The following is a 22,617-nucleotide window of genomic DNA, read 5'->3' as shown; positions in this document are numbered from 1 at the left end:
ATATATATATATATATATATATATATATATAATGCAAATTAGGCAGGGACGCCATAATGGTCATGACCAGCTCAGGAGGAGTGGCCAAGCGTGGGCCCAGAGCCTGAGAACAACAGACAGGGCAGCCCACACCCGGCCCTAGTGGCCTGTGGCGCAGCCGCTGGGGCCAGGTGCCAGCCTAGAGCCGGAAAGAACAACACACATAGCGGCCCATGCCTGGCCCCAGAGCCGGAGAGAACAGCATGCAGGGGGCCGGAGCGGAGACACAATCCCGCAGGAGGGCCTGGCCCCCAACAGCCCCACGGCCACAGTGTCAGTCCTGCCTCTGCTCGGGACCTGTAGAGGAAACACCTTTCTGACTGCTCATTGGCTAAGCTTGCAGTACACCACTTCCTTGGGTAATAAGAATCCAAGAAGGTGATCTAGGGTTTTTCCACCTCACTCCTGGAGGAAAAACCAAAGGTCCACTGCTGGAGGGGCTAAGAAATGTCATATCCTGTCCTAGCTGGTTTTGCTCAGTGGATAGAGCCTCAGCCTGTGGACCGTAGGGTCCAGATTTGATTCTGATCAAGGGCATGTACCTAGGTTGCTGGCTTCTCCCTGGCTGGTGCCCAGGTCAGGGCTCATGCAGGAGGCAACCAATTGAAGTGTGCCTCTCACATTGATGTTTCTCTCTGTCTTTCCCTCTCTCTTCCACACTCTCTAAAAATCAATGGAAACATATCCTCAGGTGAGGATAAAAAAAAAAAAAAGGAGGAAAGAAATGTCATATCCTATGAAAGAGACATCTTGAAAATGCCTAAAGAAAGTTGTCATTTTTTCATGGTGAAGTGACTGGAGCCTGTGTTGATGAAAACACCTTGGCAGTTGCAGAGGTCAGCAGTGGCAGCAGCAGTGGGGTGATGGGGGCGGTGTCTTCCCCTGATCAGCTGGTCACCTCCTGCAGAGGGAGGCCAGACTGTGGCTTAGGCCCATTCCCCATGGGGAGAAGGCCTAAGCCATCAGTAGGACATCCCCTAAGGGCTCCTGGACTGTGAGAGGGTGCAGCCTGGGCTGAGGGACGCCCCCCCCCCCATCCAGTGCATGAATTTTGTGCATTGGGCCTCTAGTATAAGCAGAAGCGATGGATGCAGACAACAGGGTGTGAGGGTGAGGGTGAGGGCAGGACTGAGGGGATGGGGGGGACAATGGGGGAATAAGGACAAATTTGCAATACCTTAATCAATAAATAAATATATATATATTTTCCACAGGCCTCCTTCTAATTCTCTTGATGCTTTGAAAACACATATCTAGCTATAGCAAGTTTAACAACCTGTCACTCACTTATCCAAAACCTTTTCCTCAAGTAGCACATCATCCTGGATGATGTTATTTTGTTACTGAAAGTCAGCCACCCAATTCCAAGGCCATATCTTGAAGATACTGTAGTCCAAAATTAGCTAACCTCATGCTCACACAGTCAGACATTTTACTTTGGATCTATCCAATTGTATTATTCCATTATTCCTAATTTATTCTTCAACAACCTCAAGCTCTCTAGGAAAGTGAATTTTCCACTATTCATTCATTGCCCAGGTGTCTTTGCACTCCTCTTTATCTAAGTTAAAGATAATTCATCATTTCAACCATCCCTTTAAATAGAGGCCTGGTGGATGAAATTCATGCTTGGGGGTGGGAGGGAGGGGGGGAGGGTTTTCTTCAGCCCAGCCTGCACCCTCTCCAATCCAGGACCCCTAAGGGGATGTCCGACTGCCGGTTTAGTCCCGATCCTGGGAATCAGGCCTAAAACGTCAGTCGGACATCCCTCTCACAATCCGTGACTGCTGGCTCCTAACTGCTCACCTGCCTGCCTGCCTGATTACCCCTAACTGGCCCCCTTGCCAACCTGATCACCCCTAACCACCTCTGCCTGCTGACCTGATCGCCCCTAACTGCCCCCCCCAAGGCCTTGGCTGCCCCCAACTACTCCACCCTGATGGCCTGATTGATCCTCACTGAACCCCCTGCCGGCCTGGTCACCCCACACAGCCTGCTGTTCAATTGTTTGGTTGCCCCTCATGGCACCCCTGCCGGCCTGGTCACCCTCACTGCCACCCCTGCTGGCCTGGCTGTCCCTCACTGCCCCCTCTGCTGTCCTGGTAGATACCAAATGCCCCCCTGCTGGCCTGGTAGCCCCTCACAGTCCCCCCTCTCACCTGCCGGCCTGGTCACCCCACACAGCCTGTTTGGTCATCCATTTGATTGTTTCAGCCCCTGGCTCTATATATATATATATTATGGATTGTTTTACTTGCTCTACCAACTTTCTACCATATATGTGAAATAAAACTCAGTTCCTAAATTAATCAACCTAATGTCCCACAGCTTATTAGTGGAAGAGCACCCTGGTTATTAAGTATTTAACTTGGTTTTAAACATTACCATGAGCAGCTCCTGCTTCATTAACATCTACATGGATTGAGCACATCAATCACTATCTCTTGGCACCTAATATTTTCCCATGATGTTCCAAGCTCCTGTGTAAATCAACATCTCATGGGTTTTCTCTCCTACCAAACATCCTAGGGAATTTGGCTCCAATCTTTTCTTGGGGAGTGAAGTGCCGAAAAGACACGTGAACTGGAGAAACACATACTCCATTTTAATCTGGTCTCTTCTACTAATTAGCTGTGGGACATTGGGACATATCTCATAATTTTATAAATTTCTTTAACTCCCTGAAGGAATTCTTTCATATTTTTCAAAATTAACTTGAATAAATATACCTATGTGTGTGTATGTGTGTGTAAGTATAAGTGTGCATCTACATACCTTTCCCAGAATGAGGACTCTCCTTTGAATTCCACTGGGACAAGTTATTACCTCTATATCTTGATTTGGGTTCTGTACAGTACTTGCCTTAATTTATAATGTGTGCTTCTCCAAGAAAAGTTCCTTTATTATCGTGGGTGAGTCTATTCCTCATCAAAGTTTGAAACTGATTTTAAAAGTAAGGGAAATAAAAGGGCATGGTATGGTATATAGGATGTGATCCTCAAATCTATCTTTTCAGCACGAGGACAAACTCTGAACACCAAAAGGCTGTCCCTAATAGGAGTGTCTGTCCCTAGACATGGCTCTCTCTGCTGGACAGATCTTGGGAACTCATATGTTTTCTTTTTCTGACCTATTCCCAATAAAGGGCCTTAAAACAGTTCCAGCCTCCATGTAAAATGTTCTGTAACACAAGACTGGGACTGGAGTAGACTTGATAGCAAAGTTTGGGAACTTGACAAATGTGCTTCAGTGGAATCATTTTCTGTTCCTCTCAAGGGCACACATCCATCGCAAGGGACACTGACACAGCTCATACTTTTCTGAGATCATGAGAGCAAACATTTATTATATTGTGCGGAACCCTTAAATAGGTGCTCTACATTGGTTGACAGTTTCTCACAAAGATCTTTAAGAGTTAGGTGCAGTTTAAAATCCAATTTTTATTTTATGAGAAGAAACAAAAATAAATCCATCATTACACACCTTGTAAGAGAATAGACAGGATTTAAATTCGAACACTCTGAACATAAAAAGTTCACTCTTAGTACATATATTACATTTGTTCCCTCCCCCTAAACTCTCTGGACAACCTGCTGTATGTTGGGCAACAAATAGATATACACTAAAATACTATTTAGTTGTGGAATGATTATGGATTGTCCTAGAGTCATGGTTAATGTCTTTTCAAGTTAGGGTTACAGGAAAATGTGGAAAAATGGGAGGGTAGAGGTGTTATACTAATACTTTTCTGTTGATAGGAGGATTTAGATACCTTTTGCTGATAATAAAGGGAAAGGGTAACTGAGTAAATAAGCTTCTCTTCTAACCCAAGAATCAATAAATGTTCTACAGAAGGGAGACAGCAAGAAAGAGAAGGTCTGAATGGAGCAGTGAACTCAGGTGCAGGAGATGAGCCCCAGGACAAGGGTTGCTACACAGAAGTGAGTAAGGAAGGGAGAATGCTCAGGAGCTCGGTGGGCACAGAGTCATGGGAACTGGGCAGTTCCAAGGATTGAAATAGGGATAAACAACCTGAGAAAAGTGACATTTAGAGAACTTGTAGATGAGTGACCCATGGTTTGTGACATTAAAAAATGAGACAGTGCTTGCTTCATAGTCTAGAAAAACCCCTACTCGGCGGGGAGGAACAGCCATGGAAAGAGTCAAGACCTTGGGATCAGAGGTGGAAGAGTCCTCAAAGGCATTGTACTCAGATGCATTCTGTAACCCTACAACCCAGTAGCCATTTTCAGGTCTGAATCTGGAGTAAGCATTTGGATAATTTGTCTGGGGGTTAAAAACAAACCCAGAGCTTTTCTTTCTATTGAGATTGCTTGTTTTACTGTATACCCCCAGAATCCAGGCAATTTTCCCAGACACGTCAACTTCCCAGTAACATTTCCCAGAAGAGAAATTTTGGCTGCCCCATACATCAAAAGCAGAAAAGTTACATGGGTATACATTCCTAAACATAACATCATTCCCAACAGTCACTTGTCTCTGATCCTCAGAAACGACAACATTGGAAACATCATTGAATGGATTCAGCGTCAAGTCCACTGTAGGAAAAATTACACAGTCAGGTGAATTAAACATGGCATGTGTCTTGTGACATTTTGAGAGGTGATATGGGAATTGACTGGGAGGAACATGAGTTAATGGGTCAGTGAGGAGTAGATCAGTTAAGAACTGTTGTATGTATGTCTGTGTGGGTGGAACACATGTAATTGAGATCATGGGACCTAAGAGTAAGCACAACTTCTGAAATGGGTTCAGAACATGATGATTTGAAGGACCTGTAATTTCTTACCCCAGTAGCTTTGGACTTCTGCCAGCTCTGAAATGACAAAAGTTTCAATGATGATGTTAGAAGCAAAGGAGGAAACTCTGATAACCTGCCCTTTCTCTTGAGTGGGTGGGGAAGCCTCTGAGGCTGTCAGCTGGTAAAGGAGGACACCTGGCCATTCCCATATATATGTGTTCACATCTTCATCACATGGTCTCTATGTCTTCTTGTGAGGCCTACCTCCTCTCTTTTATCCTCATATAGAAACAACATCCATTCCTCCACGTGCTCTGGTACTGTAAGAATCTCACACACCCTTCCTCTGGCTTTCCTCACCTTTAAACACTTGCAGCATCCCATTCAGATCTGGAAATCGGAATGTACTTAGTTTCTTGGAAACAAATTTTGGCTTCTTCAAGGTCCAGATCTCGCTCCTAGATAAGACAAAAATTGATGCCTCACACTTCTTACCTTTTGTCTCTCCAAGACCACTGTCTTTCTCACCTTTCATTCCATTGATGCCTTCTCACTTGAATCCTCTTCAATGAAGAGCCTAAGGGAGGGACAGATGAAAGCCCTGACACTGCAACCAGAAGAAATGCCTTCATGTCTACCTTTCTATCTCCCCTCTGTGTGACCTTGGAAAGAACTTATTCTCAAGAAGCTCATGTTCATCCAACCAAAATGAAATAATAGTAATAATAATAATAACCCCATGCTCTCCATTTCTTAAAATCATACACTATTAGATGTAATGGTGGTACCTTTAAAAGTTGTTTGGTGCCTCTAATAAAAAGTATTTCACATATGGAGGAGTCACTGCCATCTCAGTGGTTCCTCCAGGAAGAGGTCAGAGATGAAGGTCCCCAAGCAGATGCTTAGTGGAGAGACTCTAAAACCTGGCTACTGAGAGCTTTAGGTTATCAAGTGGGGGGCTTCTGTACTGAAAGTCTGAAGTGTTTTCTAAGTCTATTAACCCAATACAGATGCTGAGCATAACATAAAATGTCACAGTCTCTGGGGAATCATTACAAATATTTGAGAAAGGAGAAGTTAATACATCAAAATTAATAATGGTCTGAATTTCAAGTGCTTGATGCTGCCAAGTGTGTATGCAACTTTAGTCAAAGAAAGACACCTTTCCTACAAGTTGCTAATATGTATAAACAAAAAGAGATTTATTATTGACACCAGGACTAAAGCCATTATTCCCTGAGACTTGTGCCTTTCTTTCTTTCTTTCTTTCTTTCTTTCTTTCTTTCTTTCTTTCTCTCCAAAAAACATCACCTAGAAAGACCCGTTTCTTCTATTATTAGGGTGAAAAAGAAATATAAAGAAACCATCTTTGTGGAAAATTTGGGGGCCTAGCAGAGAAAAAGGAAAAGATCCTTCCTGTGATAAGACAGGCACCTATTAAGTGTAGAAGCAAGAGACTAAGGTTTGACTAAAATGAGTGAAGTCATGGAATTCTGATACTGTAACCTCTTCTTTCTTTTATAAAATCATTTTTAAATTTTTTAATTCCAGTTCACATACAATATTATATTAGTTTTGGTGTATATCCCAGTAATTAGACATTATCAAACTTATTAAGTGATCATCCCCCCAAAATATCATACACATATGACACCATACAGAGTTATTAGAATACTATTGAATATATCCCCTGCCTATACTATACTTTACAGCCAAATGACTATTCTTTAACTACTAATTTGTATTTCTAAATACCTTCAGATTTTCACCAGTCCCCCCAACCTCCCTCCCATCTGGCAACTGTAAAAATGTTCTGTGTATCTAAGTGTGTTTCTGTTGTGGTTGTTTGTTTATTTTGGTATTTAGATTCAATTGTTGATAGATATGCATTTATTGACATTTTATTGTTCATATTTTTTAACCTTTCTTTTTATTTCTTCTTCTTAAACAAGACTCTTTAACATTACATGTAGTACTAGTTTGATGACTGTGAATGCATTTAGCTTTTTCTTGTCTGGGAAGCACTTTACCTGTCCTTCAATTCTAAATAATAACTTTGCTGGGTAGAGTAATCTTGGCTGTAGGTCCTTGCTTTCCATCGTTTTGAATATTTCATGGCACTCCCTTTTGGCTTGCAAAGTTTCTGTTGAGAAATCAGCTGACAGTCTTATGGGAACCCCCTTATAGGTAACTAACTGCTTTTCTCTTGTTGCTTTTAAGATTCTCATTTTGTCTTTAATCTTTGGCATTTTTTTAAATTTAATATATTTTTTATTATTGACAGTTTTACAGATGTCCCCCATTTTTGCACACTTTATCCCCTCTCTACCCATTGCAGACTTTCCCCACACTATTTTATGTGTCCATGGGCTATACATATAAGTATGTAAGTTATTTTGTTTATCTCTTCTTGTCTCCCCTTCTCCCCCCTGAGATATGTCAATGTGGTCCAAGTCTCCATGCCTTGGTTCTTATTTTGATGGTCAATTCATTTTGTTCCTTAGATTTCACAAATAAGTGCTATCATATGATATTTGTCTTGTTCTTATTAGCTTATTTCACTTAGCATATAATAGTTTCCAGGTGGCATTTTAATTAAGATGTGTCTTGGTATAGGCTTCTTTGGATTCATCTTGTTTGGGACTCTTATTTCTAATACTTCTATTATCCTTAACTCTGTGACCTCCCACCACCCAAATTTCATACCATTACAAAGTTTCACCTGTCATCAGCAGGTGAAATAATGTAATACCCAAGTTTCCCACATCTATGATTGTTTAAAATTATTATTTATTCAAGATTACTCTTATAGTTATAATTCTTTCATCACACAAAAAGGATTATGCCTGGTCTCACATACACATACCTTCTTATGGTGTTAATCATATCCTGGGGAGAAGAGAAAAAAAAACATAAACCAAGAGTAAGGTTGACATATTTAGAAAATTAAAATGGCTAGTTAAAATTTAATTTGAAAATATCGCAAATATGTTTTAGTGAAAACATGAGCTCTACAATATTTAAGATACTCTTCTACTAAAAAATAATGTGTTTCTTATCTGAAATTCAAATTTAACTACACATTCCTTATTTTGGCAACCCTCAAATGAATGATAAGCCCTCCTACCTATAAAGTTTTACTCACCTTCTTCCTCATACACTAGTACCCCCTAATATGTCTTGAATAAATAGATGGTCAGAATAAATATATGGGGGGGGAGAGAGATTGAAGAGAAAAGACCCAAAATAACCATCCTAGAGGATTCATGTGAAGATGTTAGAACGGTGTTTCCAAGATCTGGAGATGGAATATATTTAAAAGGCAGAGATGGGAGCAGAGGAGGCCAGGAGTGCAGCCACACCAACACCCAGACCGGCCTACACACCACCCTAGACCTGTGCAGGGGGCCACTTGCCAGCTACAATCTGTGTGGGACCACCACTGAGCCCTGGCAATGAGTAGTGCAGTAGCACACTGTAGGCTTCCAGATGTATGCAGTGAGCACTCGCCATAGAGACCTCCCAAACCATGCCTCCTTGCTGGTGTTCCCTGACCCCACACTGTGAGTGCAAGCCAGGGGAACCCTGCACCCCAGCCCCACTTAGACCCCAGGTTTTCACTGCTGTTGCAACCCAGAGCCACCAGGCGTGTGCCCTGCCTGGGCCCCAGGACCATGCTGCTGGTGCAACATGGAGACACCTGGCATGCCAAGCCCTGGGTCACAGGACCACCTTGCCAGAGCGAGCTGGAACCACCTGGCACCCATCCAGGCCCCAGAACTGCACTGCAAGTGAGCTGCCAGAGGAACTAGGGCACCACCCTGCCACTGTTGCTAGGTCTGCACAGTGAACTGCATGCCAGAGGGATCTGGATCCTCACAGAGACTCGCACACAAGAGGAACTGTGCACATACCCCTGCCTACTTCAAGCATCTGCAGCAGACAGCAGAGGGACCAGATCTATGGGAGAAGGGAGTACAACTCAAAGCAAAGACAATAAAGGTGTAAGACTCATGGCAGATCCATTCTCTGAGCTAAGGAGTCCCAGACTATTGAACTGCTAGGGGCTTCAACCTCTCAGACCCCAGGGCCAGAAAGAGACAGCAAAGTGGGGAGACAAAGATACAATCCCCAAAGGAAAGAAAAGGTGGAATCTCCATAAAAAGAAATGAATGAAATGGAGGCCAGCAATATGTCATGGAAAGAATTCAGATTGATGATTATAAAGATGCTCAACTGTCTGGATGAGAAATTCATCAACTTTTGTAAGAATTAAGTAGAAATAAAGAATGACATATCTGCAATAAGGACACAATGGAAGGCTTCAACAGTAGACCAGCAGAAGTAGAGGACTCAATCAGTGAGTTAGAAGACAAGGTCAATAAAAACACCCAATCTGAACAGCAATTGGAAAAAAATCAAAAAGCAGGAGAGAAAAAGGGAGCTTTGGAACAACATGAAACAAAGCAAACTCTGCATAATAGAGGTGTCAGAAGGACAAGATCAGAACAAGGAATAGAAAACCTATTGGAAGAAATAATGACAGAAAATTTCCCTGTCTTGTGGAAGAAAAAAGTCACACAAGCACAGAGAGTCCCAAACAAGATGAACCCAAAAAGACCCACACCAAGACACAATGTAATTACAATGGCAAATGTTAATGACAATGAAAGCATCTTAAGGGCTGCAAGAGAGAGACAGAATGTTACCTACAATGGATCTCCCACTAGACTATAAAATTATTTCTCAACAGAAACACATCAGGCCATAAGGGAATGGAATGAGGTATACAAAGTGATGCAAAACAAGGGACTGAATCCAAGAATACTCTATCCAGCAAGGCTATTATTCAAAATTAGAGGTGAAATTAGGATCTTCACAGGCAAGAAAAGGCTAAGGGAGTTTGTTATCACCAAGCCAGCAACACAAGAAATGCTAAAGAGACTATTGTAAAAAGAAGAAATATAAAGGTAAGAAGGAATACAGGCATAAAGAATTAAAAAATGGCAATAAACAAGCACCTATCAATGATAACCTTAAATGTAAACGGATTAAATTCCCCAATTAAAAGACATGGGGTATCTTAATATATAAGAAAAATGACCCATATTTATATACTGTCTACAAGAGACTCACTGCAGAATAAAGGACTCACACAGACAGAAAGTGAATGGATGGAAAAATCTTTCAGGCAAATGGAAAAAAAAATCTGGGGTAGCAATACTTATATCTGACAAAATAGACCTCAAAGTGGAGGCCATAATAAGAAATAAGGAAGGCTATTTCATAATACTAAAGAGATCGATTTAACAAGAGGATATAATTCTGGTAAACATTTATGCACTTAATACAGGAGCACCCGAATACATAAAAATACTTCTAGAAGATATCAAGGGAGAGATCTAGCAATACAATCATAGTAGGGGACTTGAATACCATATATACATCACTGAACAAATCTTTTAGACAAAAATCAACAAAGAAACAGCAATTGTAAACAACTCACTAGATCAGATGGAACTAACTGATATCTTCAGAACATTTCACCAAAAGCCATATAATATACATTCTTCTCAAGTGCACATGGGCCATTTTCAAAGATAAACCACATATTAGAACACAGGAGAAGTCTCTACAAATTCAAGAAGATTGAAAACATATCAAGCATTTTCTCAGTTCACAATGACATAAAATTAGAAATAAACTACAGTAAAAACAATAAAAAACAATCAAATACTTGGAGCCTAAATAGCATTCTATTAAACAATGATTGGTTACCAAAGAGATCAAAGAAAAAATCCTGAGAAAAAAGAAGAAAGTTGGAAGGATCACAATACCAGACATCAAGTTATATTACAAAGCCACTGTTCTCAAAACAGCCTGGTACTGGCACAAGAGCAGACATATAGACCAATGAAACAAAATGGAGAAACCAGAAATTGGCCCAAACCATTATGCTCAATTAATATTTGAAAAAGGAGGCAAGAGAATACAATGGAGCCAAGGCAGTCTCTTCAATAAATGGTGTTGGGAAAATTGAACAGACACATGCAAAAAAATAAAACTTGACCACCAACTTACACCATATAAAAAAATAAACTCAAAGTGGATAAATGACTTAAATGTAAGATGGGAAAGCATAAAAATCTTAAAAGAATCCATAGACAGCAAAATATCAGAGATATCTCATAGCAATGTTTACTGATGCATCTCCTAGGACAATGGAAACTAAGAAGAAAATAAATTAGACTACCTCAAAATAAAAAGCTTCTGCACAGCAAAAGAAACCATCATCAAAATAACAAGAGAGCCCATTGCATGGGAGAACATTTTTGCCAATGTTACATCTGATAAGGGTTTAATCTCTAAGATTTATAGGGAAGTCATACCACATAACAAAAGGAAGATAAATAATCCAATTTAAAACAAAATGGGCAAAGGACCTAAATTGACACTTCTCGAAAGTGAATGTACAGAAGGTCAAAGGCATATAAAAAAATTCCCAACCCTAGCCGGTTTGGCTCAGTGGATAGAGCATCGGCCTGCAGACTCAAGGGTCCCAGGTTCAATTCCGGTCAAGGGCATGTACCTTGTTTGCAGGCACATCCCCAGTAGGGGGTGTGCAGGAGGCAGCTGATCGATGTTTCTCTCTCATCGATGTTTCTGACTCTCTATCCCTCTCCCTTTCTCTCTGTAAAAAATCAATAAAATATATTTTTTTAAAAAAAGCCCAAAGTCACTAATCAAAACAACAATGAGGTACCACCTCACACTTGTCAGAATGGCTATCATCAACAAATCAACAAACTACAAGTGCTGGGGAAGATGTGGAGAAAAAGTAACCCTCCTGGTGGGAATGTAGACTGGTGCAGCCTATGCAGAAAACAGTATTGAGCTTTCTCAAAAAATTAAAAATGGAACTCCCATTTGACCCAGTAATCCCATTTCTAGGAACATATCCCAAGAAATCAGAAACACCACTCAGAAAGAATATATGTATCCCTATATTCATAGCTGTGCTATTTACAACAGCTAAGATTTGGAAACAGATTAAGTGCCCATCAGCAGATGAGTGGATTAAAAACCTGTGGTACTTCTACACATTGGAATACTACACTGCTGTAAAAAAGAAAGAACTCTTACTATTTGCAACAGCATGGATAGACCTGGAGAGCATTATGATAAGTGAAATAAGCCAGTCAGAGAAAAATAAGTATCACATGATTTCACTCATTTGTGGAATATAATGAACAACATAAACTGATGAATAAAAATAAATCCAGCCCTAACCGATTTGGCCCAGTGGATAGAGCGTCGGCCTGTGAACTGAAGGGTCCCAGGTTCAATTCTGGTCAAGGGCATGTACCTTGGTTGCGGGCACATCCCCAGCAGGGGATGTGCAGGAGGCAGCTGATCAATGTTTCTCTCCCATCGATGTTTCTAACTCTCTATCCCTCTCCCTTCCTTTCTGTAAAAAAATCAGTAAAATATATTTAAAATAAATAAATAAATCCAGAAACATAGAATCATTGAACAGACCATCACACCTCAGAGGGAAGGCAGGGAAGGGCGGGTGGGGGGTGGTGGGGGGAAGATCAACCAAAGAACTTGCAGGTATTTAAGCATAACCAATGGACACAGACAGTGGGGTGTGAAGGCCTGGGCTTGGGGGGTCGGGGGAGGCTGGGAGAGGGCAATGGGGAAAAAGGGGACATATGTAATAATTCCAACAATAAATAGTTAAATAAAAAATAAAAAGCAGGAAGGAGGCCTACTATTTCTTTAAAAATATTCATGAGAACACCCCCTTAATTCATTATGATTTTATGTATTCTAGTGACAAAGGGAAATCTATTTTGTAGACATCATTCCACCCTCTGCAGAATCAAAGATGAATAATTAATAATTCCATTTCTTAGAATGGGTATTTTATTTTGTTCTAGGAACAAGCAAACTAGCACATCAAGCAAATGTTTTTTCTCCGGCCTCCCTCTACTCACTCTATGTACATTCTATGCACTACCCCAAAGGAATCTCAGCAATGTGTAAGTGTGAAATAAGCCACAGAAACCAGCAGCAGAGAAAGTCTAAAATGTAATTGACTGATTCCCAGATATTTACGTTTCATATTCAAGAATGGTATTAATATCCACTTCATCACTGTCTTAAAAAGTATATCTTACCCTGAATTCCAATATTGTATAAGCCAATCCAGTCCATATGCTAAGCCTCTTTTAGCCATCTTCTCTTCCCCATCATAATATTATTTGCCTTATTTCTTTGAACATAAATTCACCAACATATTTGGTTTCCCCCTTTAGTCTAAACTCTTTCATATCAGCAAAGCCTTGGCCTATAGTTGGCTATACTCCCTCAAAAAAATTTTACTGTCTGTATTGTTTTTCATTGCTATTGTTTATAACAAAAGCCCAGCTAAAATTGGCTTAAATTTAAAAGAAAAAAAGAGAAACTCAGGGGGCAAGCAGAACTTTTGCATTAGCTATATTTCTAGGAAAAATCTTGTTATCAGGATCAGTTCTTTCTCCTCAAAATTCTATTTTCTACTTGCTTATATGAACTTTCCCTTCATTCTCTATCTGGTATCAACTTGAACATCCTGGTTTAAATGATAATCCCTAATATATCACCTAGAGGGAAAGAGAACTTTTCTTCCTAGTCATTACAATAAAATTCTAAGGCATACAAATCATTGCCCTGAATGGGTCAGATGCATATCTTAAAATAATCACTGCATCTTTGGTAAACCTATACAAATTAAATATGCTGATTTACCTAGAACTGAGAAACATATACATCCTTGGTGCTAGTACTACTGATTGTATCAACTCTAACCAACTACATGAACTGGAATTACTCAAAAAGTAATTCAAAAGGTGGTTACCCTCCAACCCCCCAAAAAAGTAATTGAATGTCATTGGACAAACAACTGTCCCATACTGTCCATTTCTTAGCTGACTGCCATTTCCTCACTCTATAAAAATCACATCAGGCTTTTAATAAAAATTGGAAATATACACAACAATTTTAACAGAAAATTCGATGGACCTAGGACAATGTTTCTGGCCCAGGTAATTGCAATGGAGTCTGCCTTGTGGTTTGTTGTGGATGAGCAGCATCTCTGGTTTCTCCCCAGTAGATGGCAGTAGAATTCTCCCAATCTCTGGGACAGAAGCGCTTTAGTCTCCTTAGAGATCTAATAACATAAAATAGAATTGTTTTGAAATGGAATTGAATAGAATGTTTTGAAATGGAACTCAATAGAATTGTTTCACTATTTTTCAAACAATTTTTTTTGCAGGGGGGGGGGGGAGTTAGAAAATTACCCTATCCAATTTCAAATTTTTCTATGAAGCCACAGTAAAAAAAAACATTTAGAATATCAGTGCAAAAATATAGACATTCATATAAAAGATAATCCAAAAATATAATAGAGAAAATTGACCTTTCACAAAGGTGCCAAAATAATTCCCTGGAAGAAGGGAGAAATTTTTTTCAAAAATGTTGAACTTATTTGTGCAGTTTAACAATTCAATATACTTACTAAAAATCTTTGAGTTGTATACTTAGAAAGGGTAGACTTTTTAAATGTAATTTATACTTCAAAAATAAGTTTTTTGAGGAAGAAGTAAAGATCCAGCAGATGGAAATTGGTTACTTTAGTATTGGAACCAAAGTTAATAAATTCTTGTTCAGCTAGCAAAACAGAATGGCAAGAAGTCAAGCAGAGAAAATCTGAAATTTCCTCAATTTCCCAATATGTTTCATAGCTAAGAGTAGTCCTGCAGCTAATTCCATGGGAAAGAATAACATTAATACCAGGTACAATCCCTTTATCAAATTGCTATATTTACCCCACCCTTTTCTAGCCAGCATAAAGGCACACACATACATACATACACACGCACAAGCACACACACACAATCATATATTCTCAGCCCTCACACAGGTATCACATTTCCTACCCCTTAACAAAACAACAAAACCTAACATAAAGAGAGATATGAGTTGCTTGACTAAGCTTAGTGAAGAAATGCCTTATAAATGCTACACGATAATAGAATACAGTAAGAAATTCTCTCTCGAACTTTTGCACAGCACTTTATAAAATAATAATGTGAGTTTCCCTTGTCATTTTTACATTGAATTTTACCAATGACTCATGAAATGAATGACAGAGAAGGAGCACTGAGGGGTCAAAGGAACCTTTCAATGAGGAAGAAAGTGCAGGGACCCAGAGGGGAAGGAAACCTAATCTCTGTAATTCCCCCAAATCTCATATATAGGATCTCCATCCCAAGTCCTACCTGCAGCCTGTCCATTGATGATTCACACATATGACGTTGGAGATCTGAGATGAGCTCTCTTGTGTACTGCCTCTGCTGGACCACCTGGTCTTTAGCCACTGACAAGTTATCCAGCACATGCACTTCATTGTCATCCAGCTTTTGCAGCTCCCTTTTCTCTTCTTTGTCCAGGACGTCTCTCATTTCCTCAAACCCTTCTAGAATCCTCTCTCTCTCAGTCTGCATACGACTCTTTAGGGATGAGAAGAAAAAGAGGCAATCAGAATGCCTAGCTGAGGACCTACTTTTCATGGGCCTTGGAAAGCCAATACAATATTTTCCTCAGGCACTTAGAAGGTAAAAGGAAGTGAGCCATTCCTGAAAAGGGCATTTTTTTTCCTACTATTTTCCTTGAGCTGTTCCCAAAGCAATTCATTCAAGTCTGCTTTCTCATGACCCACCAGGAAATACATGTGCTACCTGGATGAGGCCTGGATAACAATACCACACTTTATATGGAACTCCTCCACTCACATCTCCAAAATAGGGAATCCTGGGCCATCCCTTAACATTTCTTCTGGAAGTATCAGAACCTCAAACTTGATTATAGAAATGGGACATGGCTGCATGAATCACTTTCCCATTGGTCCTCTCTATGTCTTTGCCTCCAAATAGTTGCTTTCACTTGGGAGTGTCTACTCTGTAATTCCCAGCCCTCAATAGGTAAGGAATTGAATGAGGACTAGGCACAAGTCTTCTGGACTCATCAAGTCTGAGGTAACAAGGAGCAAGAGGCCCATTTTGATGTTTCAGAACTGCCTCAGGAATAATGTCTTTTTACCTTCCAGGTATCTCTCTCTTCATTGATGACAGCTTCCAACCTCTCAGCTTCCTGCTCCTCCTTCATCAGCCTGTCCACAGCCACCTGGAGTTTCTCCTGTGAGAAAGGAACCACCAAAGTCAAGCTATGAGCTTCCTCAGCACCTGGATAGTGGATAAATGGAGAAATCAGGCTCATCTCCAAAGAGACCAGAATTTCAGAACTGAAGCTAGCAATTAGAACTGAGAATGCAGACAGAAATCTGAGGAAGCATGTGTGTTCTTTATCCCAGAGTGATGCAAGTTTCCATCTCTGTATCAAGTAGTTTGGATTTCTCTTTCCCTAAAGAAAGAACGGATCCTGCAGCAAGCAAAGTACTTTTTTCCTCAAGAACCCTCTTCCCAGATCTAACCAGCCATGTTCCTAAAAATCCCATCTGTTCATGAGAGCAATCAGAACTTATCTTGAGAAGTAACTCTCACTCATACAACTTCTCTTTGATATGCATATTACTGAAGAAAATGAATGAATGCACAACAATGTCCCTCAGGCCTCAGAAGCTGAGCCAAGGATATCAAAGAGAATGCAGCACTCAGTTCTATGATGACAAGGGAAAGAAATAGGATTAAGCAGTAAAGATTTCACTTCGGATAACATTCTCTCCAATGTTTCCACACTCTGGGGCCTACCTGACATTCCTTGACCACCTCCTCCACGAGGGATATTTGATGACCTGGGTGCTCCTGGACACAGAGGCTGCAAATGGCCTTCCCATCCTCCTTACAGAAGAGATGGCAATTTTCCCCATGTTGCTCACAGAGACCATGTTGCTCATAGCGACCATGTTGCTCACAGAGACCATGTTGCTCACAGAGATCACTCCTCTGCTGCTGGTGTGACCACATGTTGAGTTCTCTGATTTTTTTCACTATGTTGTCCAACTCCTTATTAGGCATGAGGTTCCAAGGGTCATATGTGCTCTGGCACACAGGACAGCGACACTGCCCTCCAAAGAAGCTCTCTGACTCATTTGCAGCGATGCAGAGTTGGCAGAAGTTGTGGCCACAGTGCAGGCTCATGGGTTCTGTCAGGAGCTGCTGGCAGATGCGGCAGATCACCTCCTCGTTTATGCTCCCTTGTGATGAAAAATCCATTGCCACGCTCTCCTGCTTCTTCCTGTCCTGACTCCAGAGGCTCTTCTTGCTCACAGATTCCTGCAAGGCTGGGAATATTGAAGGGGGCAGGATAAGAAAGGCAGGAATAGAAAGGATACTGATTGTGCAAACATTTAGAACAGGACAAAACTTTAATATTCAGTAAGAAAGGAAAAGAGACAGAGAAGAAGAGTAGTCAGTGACAGAATGAAAAAGTCCCTTTGTAATAATTTCAAACACTTTATCTTAGTTTATGTCACATAACAAATTTCATCCCATCAAGGCAATGATTGCTATTTTCTCTTCTTCTACCGAATAGAGAACAACTTGAGGCCCTTCCTACCGAGAGCTTTATGTTATCCATCCATTATTCTTGTCTATTACTTCTCACCTGCAAACACATCCTACAGGTTAGATACAGTAACCCCACTGCAGCCCCCTGGCCTTTTACACTTGCATGACTTACTTTATTTGAACAGTTTTATTGAGGTATATTTACATTGCTTGCATTCATTTTAAGAGTACAAAAGTTTCTACTACATTTATTAAACAGAATAACTATCACCACAATCTAATTTTAGAACATTTCTATTGCTTGAAAACAAGCTTAATGCCATTAGCAGTCACCCTCATTCTGACCCCGAGCCTTAGGTTACCATTAATCTCCCTTGTGTTTTTACAAATTTACTTTTTCTGATTAATTCATAACAGAAAAAATATAATATACTAGAGGCCCAGTGCACAAAATTTGTGCACGGGGGTTGGGGAGTATCCCTCAGCCCAGCCTGCGCCCTCTCGCAATCCAGGACCCCTCTGGTAGGGTCCTTAGGCCTGGATGGCAATCAGGGCCTATTAGGGCTTTCCTTCCCCTGGCTGCCAGCAGACAGCCCACGCCTGCCACTGCCACTGCCTGCCACCTGTGCTGCATTGCCCCCCCGTCCCCCACCACTGGTCACCTCCCTTTGCAGGTGACAGGTGTGGGGTGCGATCTTTTGGCTGGCCTGGGCTTCCCTCTGTGGGGCGATCACTGGCCAGCCCTGCACACCCACCACAGCATCGCTAGCTGGTGGCCTGGGCCTCCCTCTGTGGGCAATCGATTGTGGGGCCTCCAGATCGATTGCCACACAGAGGGAGGCCACCTGCTGCGGTGCCGCCAGCTGGATGGCCTGGGCCTCCCTCTATGGCCACCAGCCAGGTGGCCTGGGCCTCCCTCTTTGGGGTAATCGATCACTGAGACCCCCATCGATCGCCCCGCAGAGGATGGCCTGGGCCTCCCTCTGCTGGGCGATCGTGGGGCAATGGTGGGGCACCCTGGCCAATCTCATCGCACCTGCCTTGGCTGGCCTGGTGCCAGTGCGTGTCATAGTGTGGTCATCCAGAAGGTCGTCTGGATGGTCATTCTGCTGTTCGGTCATTCGGTTGATTTGCATATTACGCTTTTATTATTGTAGATGATCCTTTGAGTCTGAATTCTCTCACTTCACAGGCAGTCGTTGAGGTTCATCTCTCCTGCCTTTCTTTCCCATAATAAAAATAAAAACCCACTGCTGCCCTTCAGATTTTATACTTGCTTATCTCTGAATGGAATGATCTCCCTGATGTCAGCATGGCTCCTTCTTACGTTTTATTCTGTCTTCCACCTCACATGTCTCTTATCAGAATGACCTGCTCTAATTTATCTATTATAAACTGCCAATACTATTGCTTGCTGTACCCTTAATATATTTTTCTTATTTTTACTACCTAGTGTATAACGTATTTCTTTTGTCCACTGATGTACTCAGTACCTATAACAGTGCATCACACAAGAACAAGAACACAATGTTTGGTGAATATATAAAACTAGAAGTTCCCCATTCCCCATCTCTCCATAGATAGACATTTTTCTTATCAGCTTTCATCTTTATTCCCATTAATTAGCACTTCCCCAATACCTGAGAAGTGTTTACCTGCTAGCACTCCTGTCTCACACAGGGCCTTCCCATACCCTCCAACTCATTCTCCCAAAGACACCTTCAGAAACATCAAAAACATAATACAGAGGTCATTTCATCACTAACCATTTTATAACCAGTTATAATTTAGAAATCACTTTGGCCCTTTTATTTCTTATATATGTATTTTTTATAAGAGTACTCCCTTCTTCGATTCAGAAGTACAAATTGGTAGCCACAAAATAGTCATGGAAATATAAAATTACAGCATAGGGCATATAGTCAATAATATTTTAATAATTATGTATGATACAGGTGGGTACGATTAGGGGGAAAACACTTTTTTAATTTATATGATTGTCTAAACAAGGCTCCACATCACAGGTTAGATGCTATACACCAGAAAGTAATACAAAATGATATCGAATATCAACTGTAATTGAAAAATAATAAAGAAAGATAAATAAATTTAAAGAATAAAAAGAGTTCTTTTTCCTTCAAAATGTGAAAATAAAATAAATGACTTACAGAGGTCAAGGCCATTTTTAAAATAGATAGAATTGTTGAGAAACATACTGCCCTCAATATTGCCATTGGTTGTTCTCTCCACTACGGCACAGATTTAAAAAGACAAAAACAAATAGAGGGAGAGGTTGCAAGAAATAGATTATAACCAATATTATTGGGATGCACTGAGGTAACAGTGAGATGTGGCTCTCAGTGGAGAGAAAATTCCCTGTTCTTGAACCTCCAGAGAGACAAGTGACCACATGGGAGCTACAGAGATGGGCAGCAATCTGATCATCCATCCTCTCTCATCAGCTTGCCAAAGGACTGTACATTTATCAGGAAGGTTGTGAACACTTCCCAGAAGTTACCAAGACAAGAGTAAAAGAATCAGATCATGGGAAGGGGCAGCAGGTGTCATGTCTAGTATGAAAGGTGGCAAGAAAAAGCCCCTGAAACAGCCCACGAAGCAGGCCAAGGAGATGGATGAGGAAGATATGTCATTTGAGCAGAAGGAAAAAAGAGTATAAGAAACTTGAGGAAGTGAAAGCAAAGGCCAAGGAGAAGGGCCCCCAGGACACTTGCGTAATTAAGAAATCTGGCCAGAAATTAGCTGTTCCTTGTAACTGGGACAATGTTGATCTTAAATTCCATTCCTGTTTTAACATCTGAATTCTTTGTCATAATGTCTGTTGCCACCTATAGCTAGATGAAGCTTGTTGTCTGCAAGTTTGCTGTACTTTTAAGAAAAAGCTTTTATTTTAAAAAAATAATGATAATTTAACAAAAGAGTAAGAGGACCAGTTTCAAGAGATCCCATCCTTTCCCACATGCATCCTGACAAGGGCTCTCACTCAGCTGGCCTCACCAGGGCTTTACGAAAAGGGAGAACAGAGCACCATCTCACAGGTTTCACTGGAGAATAGAAGGAAGAGATTTTCTGTCTGGGAAAAAAAGTATTCTGGATCACTTTGGCAAGGTAGAGAGTCAAAAATACAGAATAAGAAGAAAACTCAGCCTGGAGAAATAATAGTCCCTCCCAGAAATAAATAAGACTCTGCTCTTTTAAACCTCCCTTCTTTAAAAATCACTCTTCCCCCAGACGCAGTGTTTTTCTCTTTTCTGCCACCTCAGCAGAGACACCCACAAGCAGAGCAGCTTCAGAACCACCAGTCAGTCTGCTCCCCCAAGAAACTGCCCCACTTACTTTCAGGAGTCTTAACTCAGTGGAGATCAAGTGTAGGTCTGGTCAAGATTCACTCATCAATTCAGAAATGAGTTCTCCACAGAGGAGTGTCTCCACACATCAGGAGTGAGAAATGAAAGTTAAATTCATGGGAGTGGAAATGAAACTAAAAAAGAACAGAAACTTAAGAACAATAACAATGGGGCGCCACCATGTGGAACATTTGGGAAAGTTAATGCTTCAGTATGTTAGGACCTACACCAGCTTGGTCCTCAATCACTGTGTTTTTATCCCTTTCTCAGATTATTCTAGTAAGAATATTTGAATAAGAAGAATGTGAAATCCAATTATACATTCTGCAGCTTGCCTGAATACTCAGAATTTCAATTCAATTCTATACATACCAGTTAATTTATCCTATATTCATGTACTAAACTACTTACTATGGATAAAATCATCATCCACACGGTCCGAGTACCTGCACTTTGTAATGCAAAGTCTGATGGGGAAGATAATCAATGATAGAGCGCAGTTCATTTGAGCTGAGAGGTAGCAGCTACTATCTATATACTAGGGGCCCAGTGAATGAATTCATGCACCTTGAAAGGAACTGTGGGCTGTGAGGCAGGGGTGAGCACAGAGGCAGGTCTCAGCCCATCCTCTGTGATCCCTGCTCAGCCCCTCCTGCTGCGGCCCCCGGTCCCCTGTCTGCCAACAGCCCCACTCCTGCTGCCGCCGCTCCTATGCACAAACAGTGCCGGCCTCACTCACACCCGCTGATGGCGTGGAGCAATTGGGTCCAGCACTGTCAGCAGGTGCGAGTGGCGGCTGCTGCCCCAATCACCCCTTGGTTGTTTGGTTTTAAAACCCTAATATGCAAATACACCAAACAGGAGAACAACCAAACAACAAAACAACTGGTCACTATGATGTGTGCTGACCACCAGGGGGCACACGTGGAACATGGCAGACATCAGCTGTGGCAGGATGGTGGAGCAGGTGAGCGAGTACACCATACCAAGGCGGGGCACCGGTCACTGTCATCGGGGCGAGCCTCTGCTGGTTACTGAAAATTCTTTGCTCCAGTGTGCCGCGGTTCTGCCCAGGGCTCTCACCGCTCAGACACCAGAGCTGCTTCCCTCACCCGCTGCCAGCACCCCGCACTGGCCCTGATCACTCGGCGTTGTAGGCAGCAAGCGGTGGCTGCTGGCCCAATCGACCCTCAGGGCTTCCCCACCTCCGCTTGCTCCTGAGGGGCAATCGGGGCAGCAGCCGCCACTCGCATCCACTGCGGGAGCTGGCCCCAATCACTCCATGCCATCAGCGGGTGCAAGTGGGGCCAGCGCCTTCAGCACATGGGAGTGGCGGTGGCAGGATCGGGGCTTCCAGAAGGCAGGGAACTGGGGGCTGTGGCGGGTGGGGCTGGGCAGGGGCACGGAGGATGGGCCAAGACCCATCCCTGTGCCCACCCTGCCTTGCAGCCCACAGTTCCTTTCAAAGTGCACAAATTCATGCACTGGGCCTCTAGTTGTGAAATATAAAAATAAAATTTTAGAAAAGATTCAAAATTGAGAAAATTTTTCTACATCATTGAATCTTAGGGTTCCACCTGTTAATTACCAGTTTTCATTCTGACCTAGGCAGGCCAGATGAGGAAGCCTTCTAGTAATAATGTAATACATCTCTGTCAGTGACATGTTACACTAGGGGACAGAAAGAGCATGAAGGTTAACACATGGTATTCTTCAAGTGGAGTCTTTTTTTGTGCAACACTCATACCTCCATAATCATACACTTTCCCCATTTCCTGGGGAAAACATTTGGTCCTTTTTACACCATCAATCAAAAGTAGAACTGAAAAAATATTTTTAAAAGTTAAAAAATAATAAATTAAAAGGAAGGTACAACTAA

General features: G+C 41.6%; 1 protein-coding gene and 1 pseudogene across 2 annotated transcripts; one reads left to right on the top strand and one right to left on the bottom strand.

The window, feature by feature from the left end:
* Positions 1–3,172: 3,172 nt before the first annotated feature.
* Positions 3,173–20,834, bottom strand: LOC308524042 (E3 ubiquitin-protein ligase TRIM22-like). Its single transcript, XM_081098196.1, has 8 exons — positions 20,728–20,834; positions 16,615–17,147; positions 15,947–16,042; positions 15,127–15,357; positions 7,668–7,690; positions 5,162–5,259; positions 4,850–4,876; positions 3,173–4,598 (listed from the first exon to the last, which is right to left on the bottom strand). The coding sequence occupies exons 2-8, from the start codon at positions 17,077–17,079 to the stop codon at positions 4,003–4,005; spliced, it is 1,536 nt and encodes a 511-aa protein (XP_080954322.1). The 5' UTR covers positions 17,080–17,147; positions 20,728–20,834; the 3' UTR covers positions 3,173–4,002.
* On the top strand, positions 19,940–20,192 carry LOC308525461 (translation machinery-associated protein 7-like; annotated as a pseudogene). Its single transcript has one exon. The product of its transcript is annotated as a translation machinery-associated protein 7-like (transcript).
* Positions 20,835–22,617: the final 1,783 nt, after the last annotated feature.

The sequence above is a fragment of the Myotis nattereri genome (genome assembly GCF_964212035.1).
Source record: "Myotis nattereri genome assembly, chromosome: 9".
In the NCBI taxonomy this organism is placed as follows: domain Eukaryota; kingdom Metazoa; phylum Chordata; class Mammalia; order Chiroptera; family Vespertilionidae; genus Myotis; species Myotis nattereri.
This window is presented reverse-complemented; position numbering and strand designations above follow the sequence as displayed.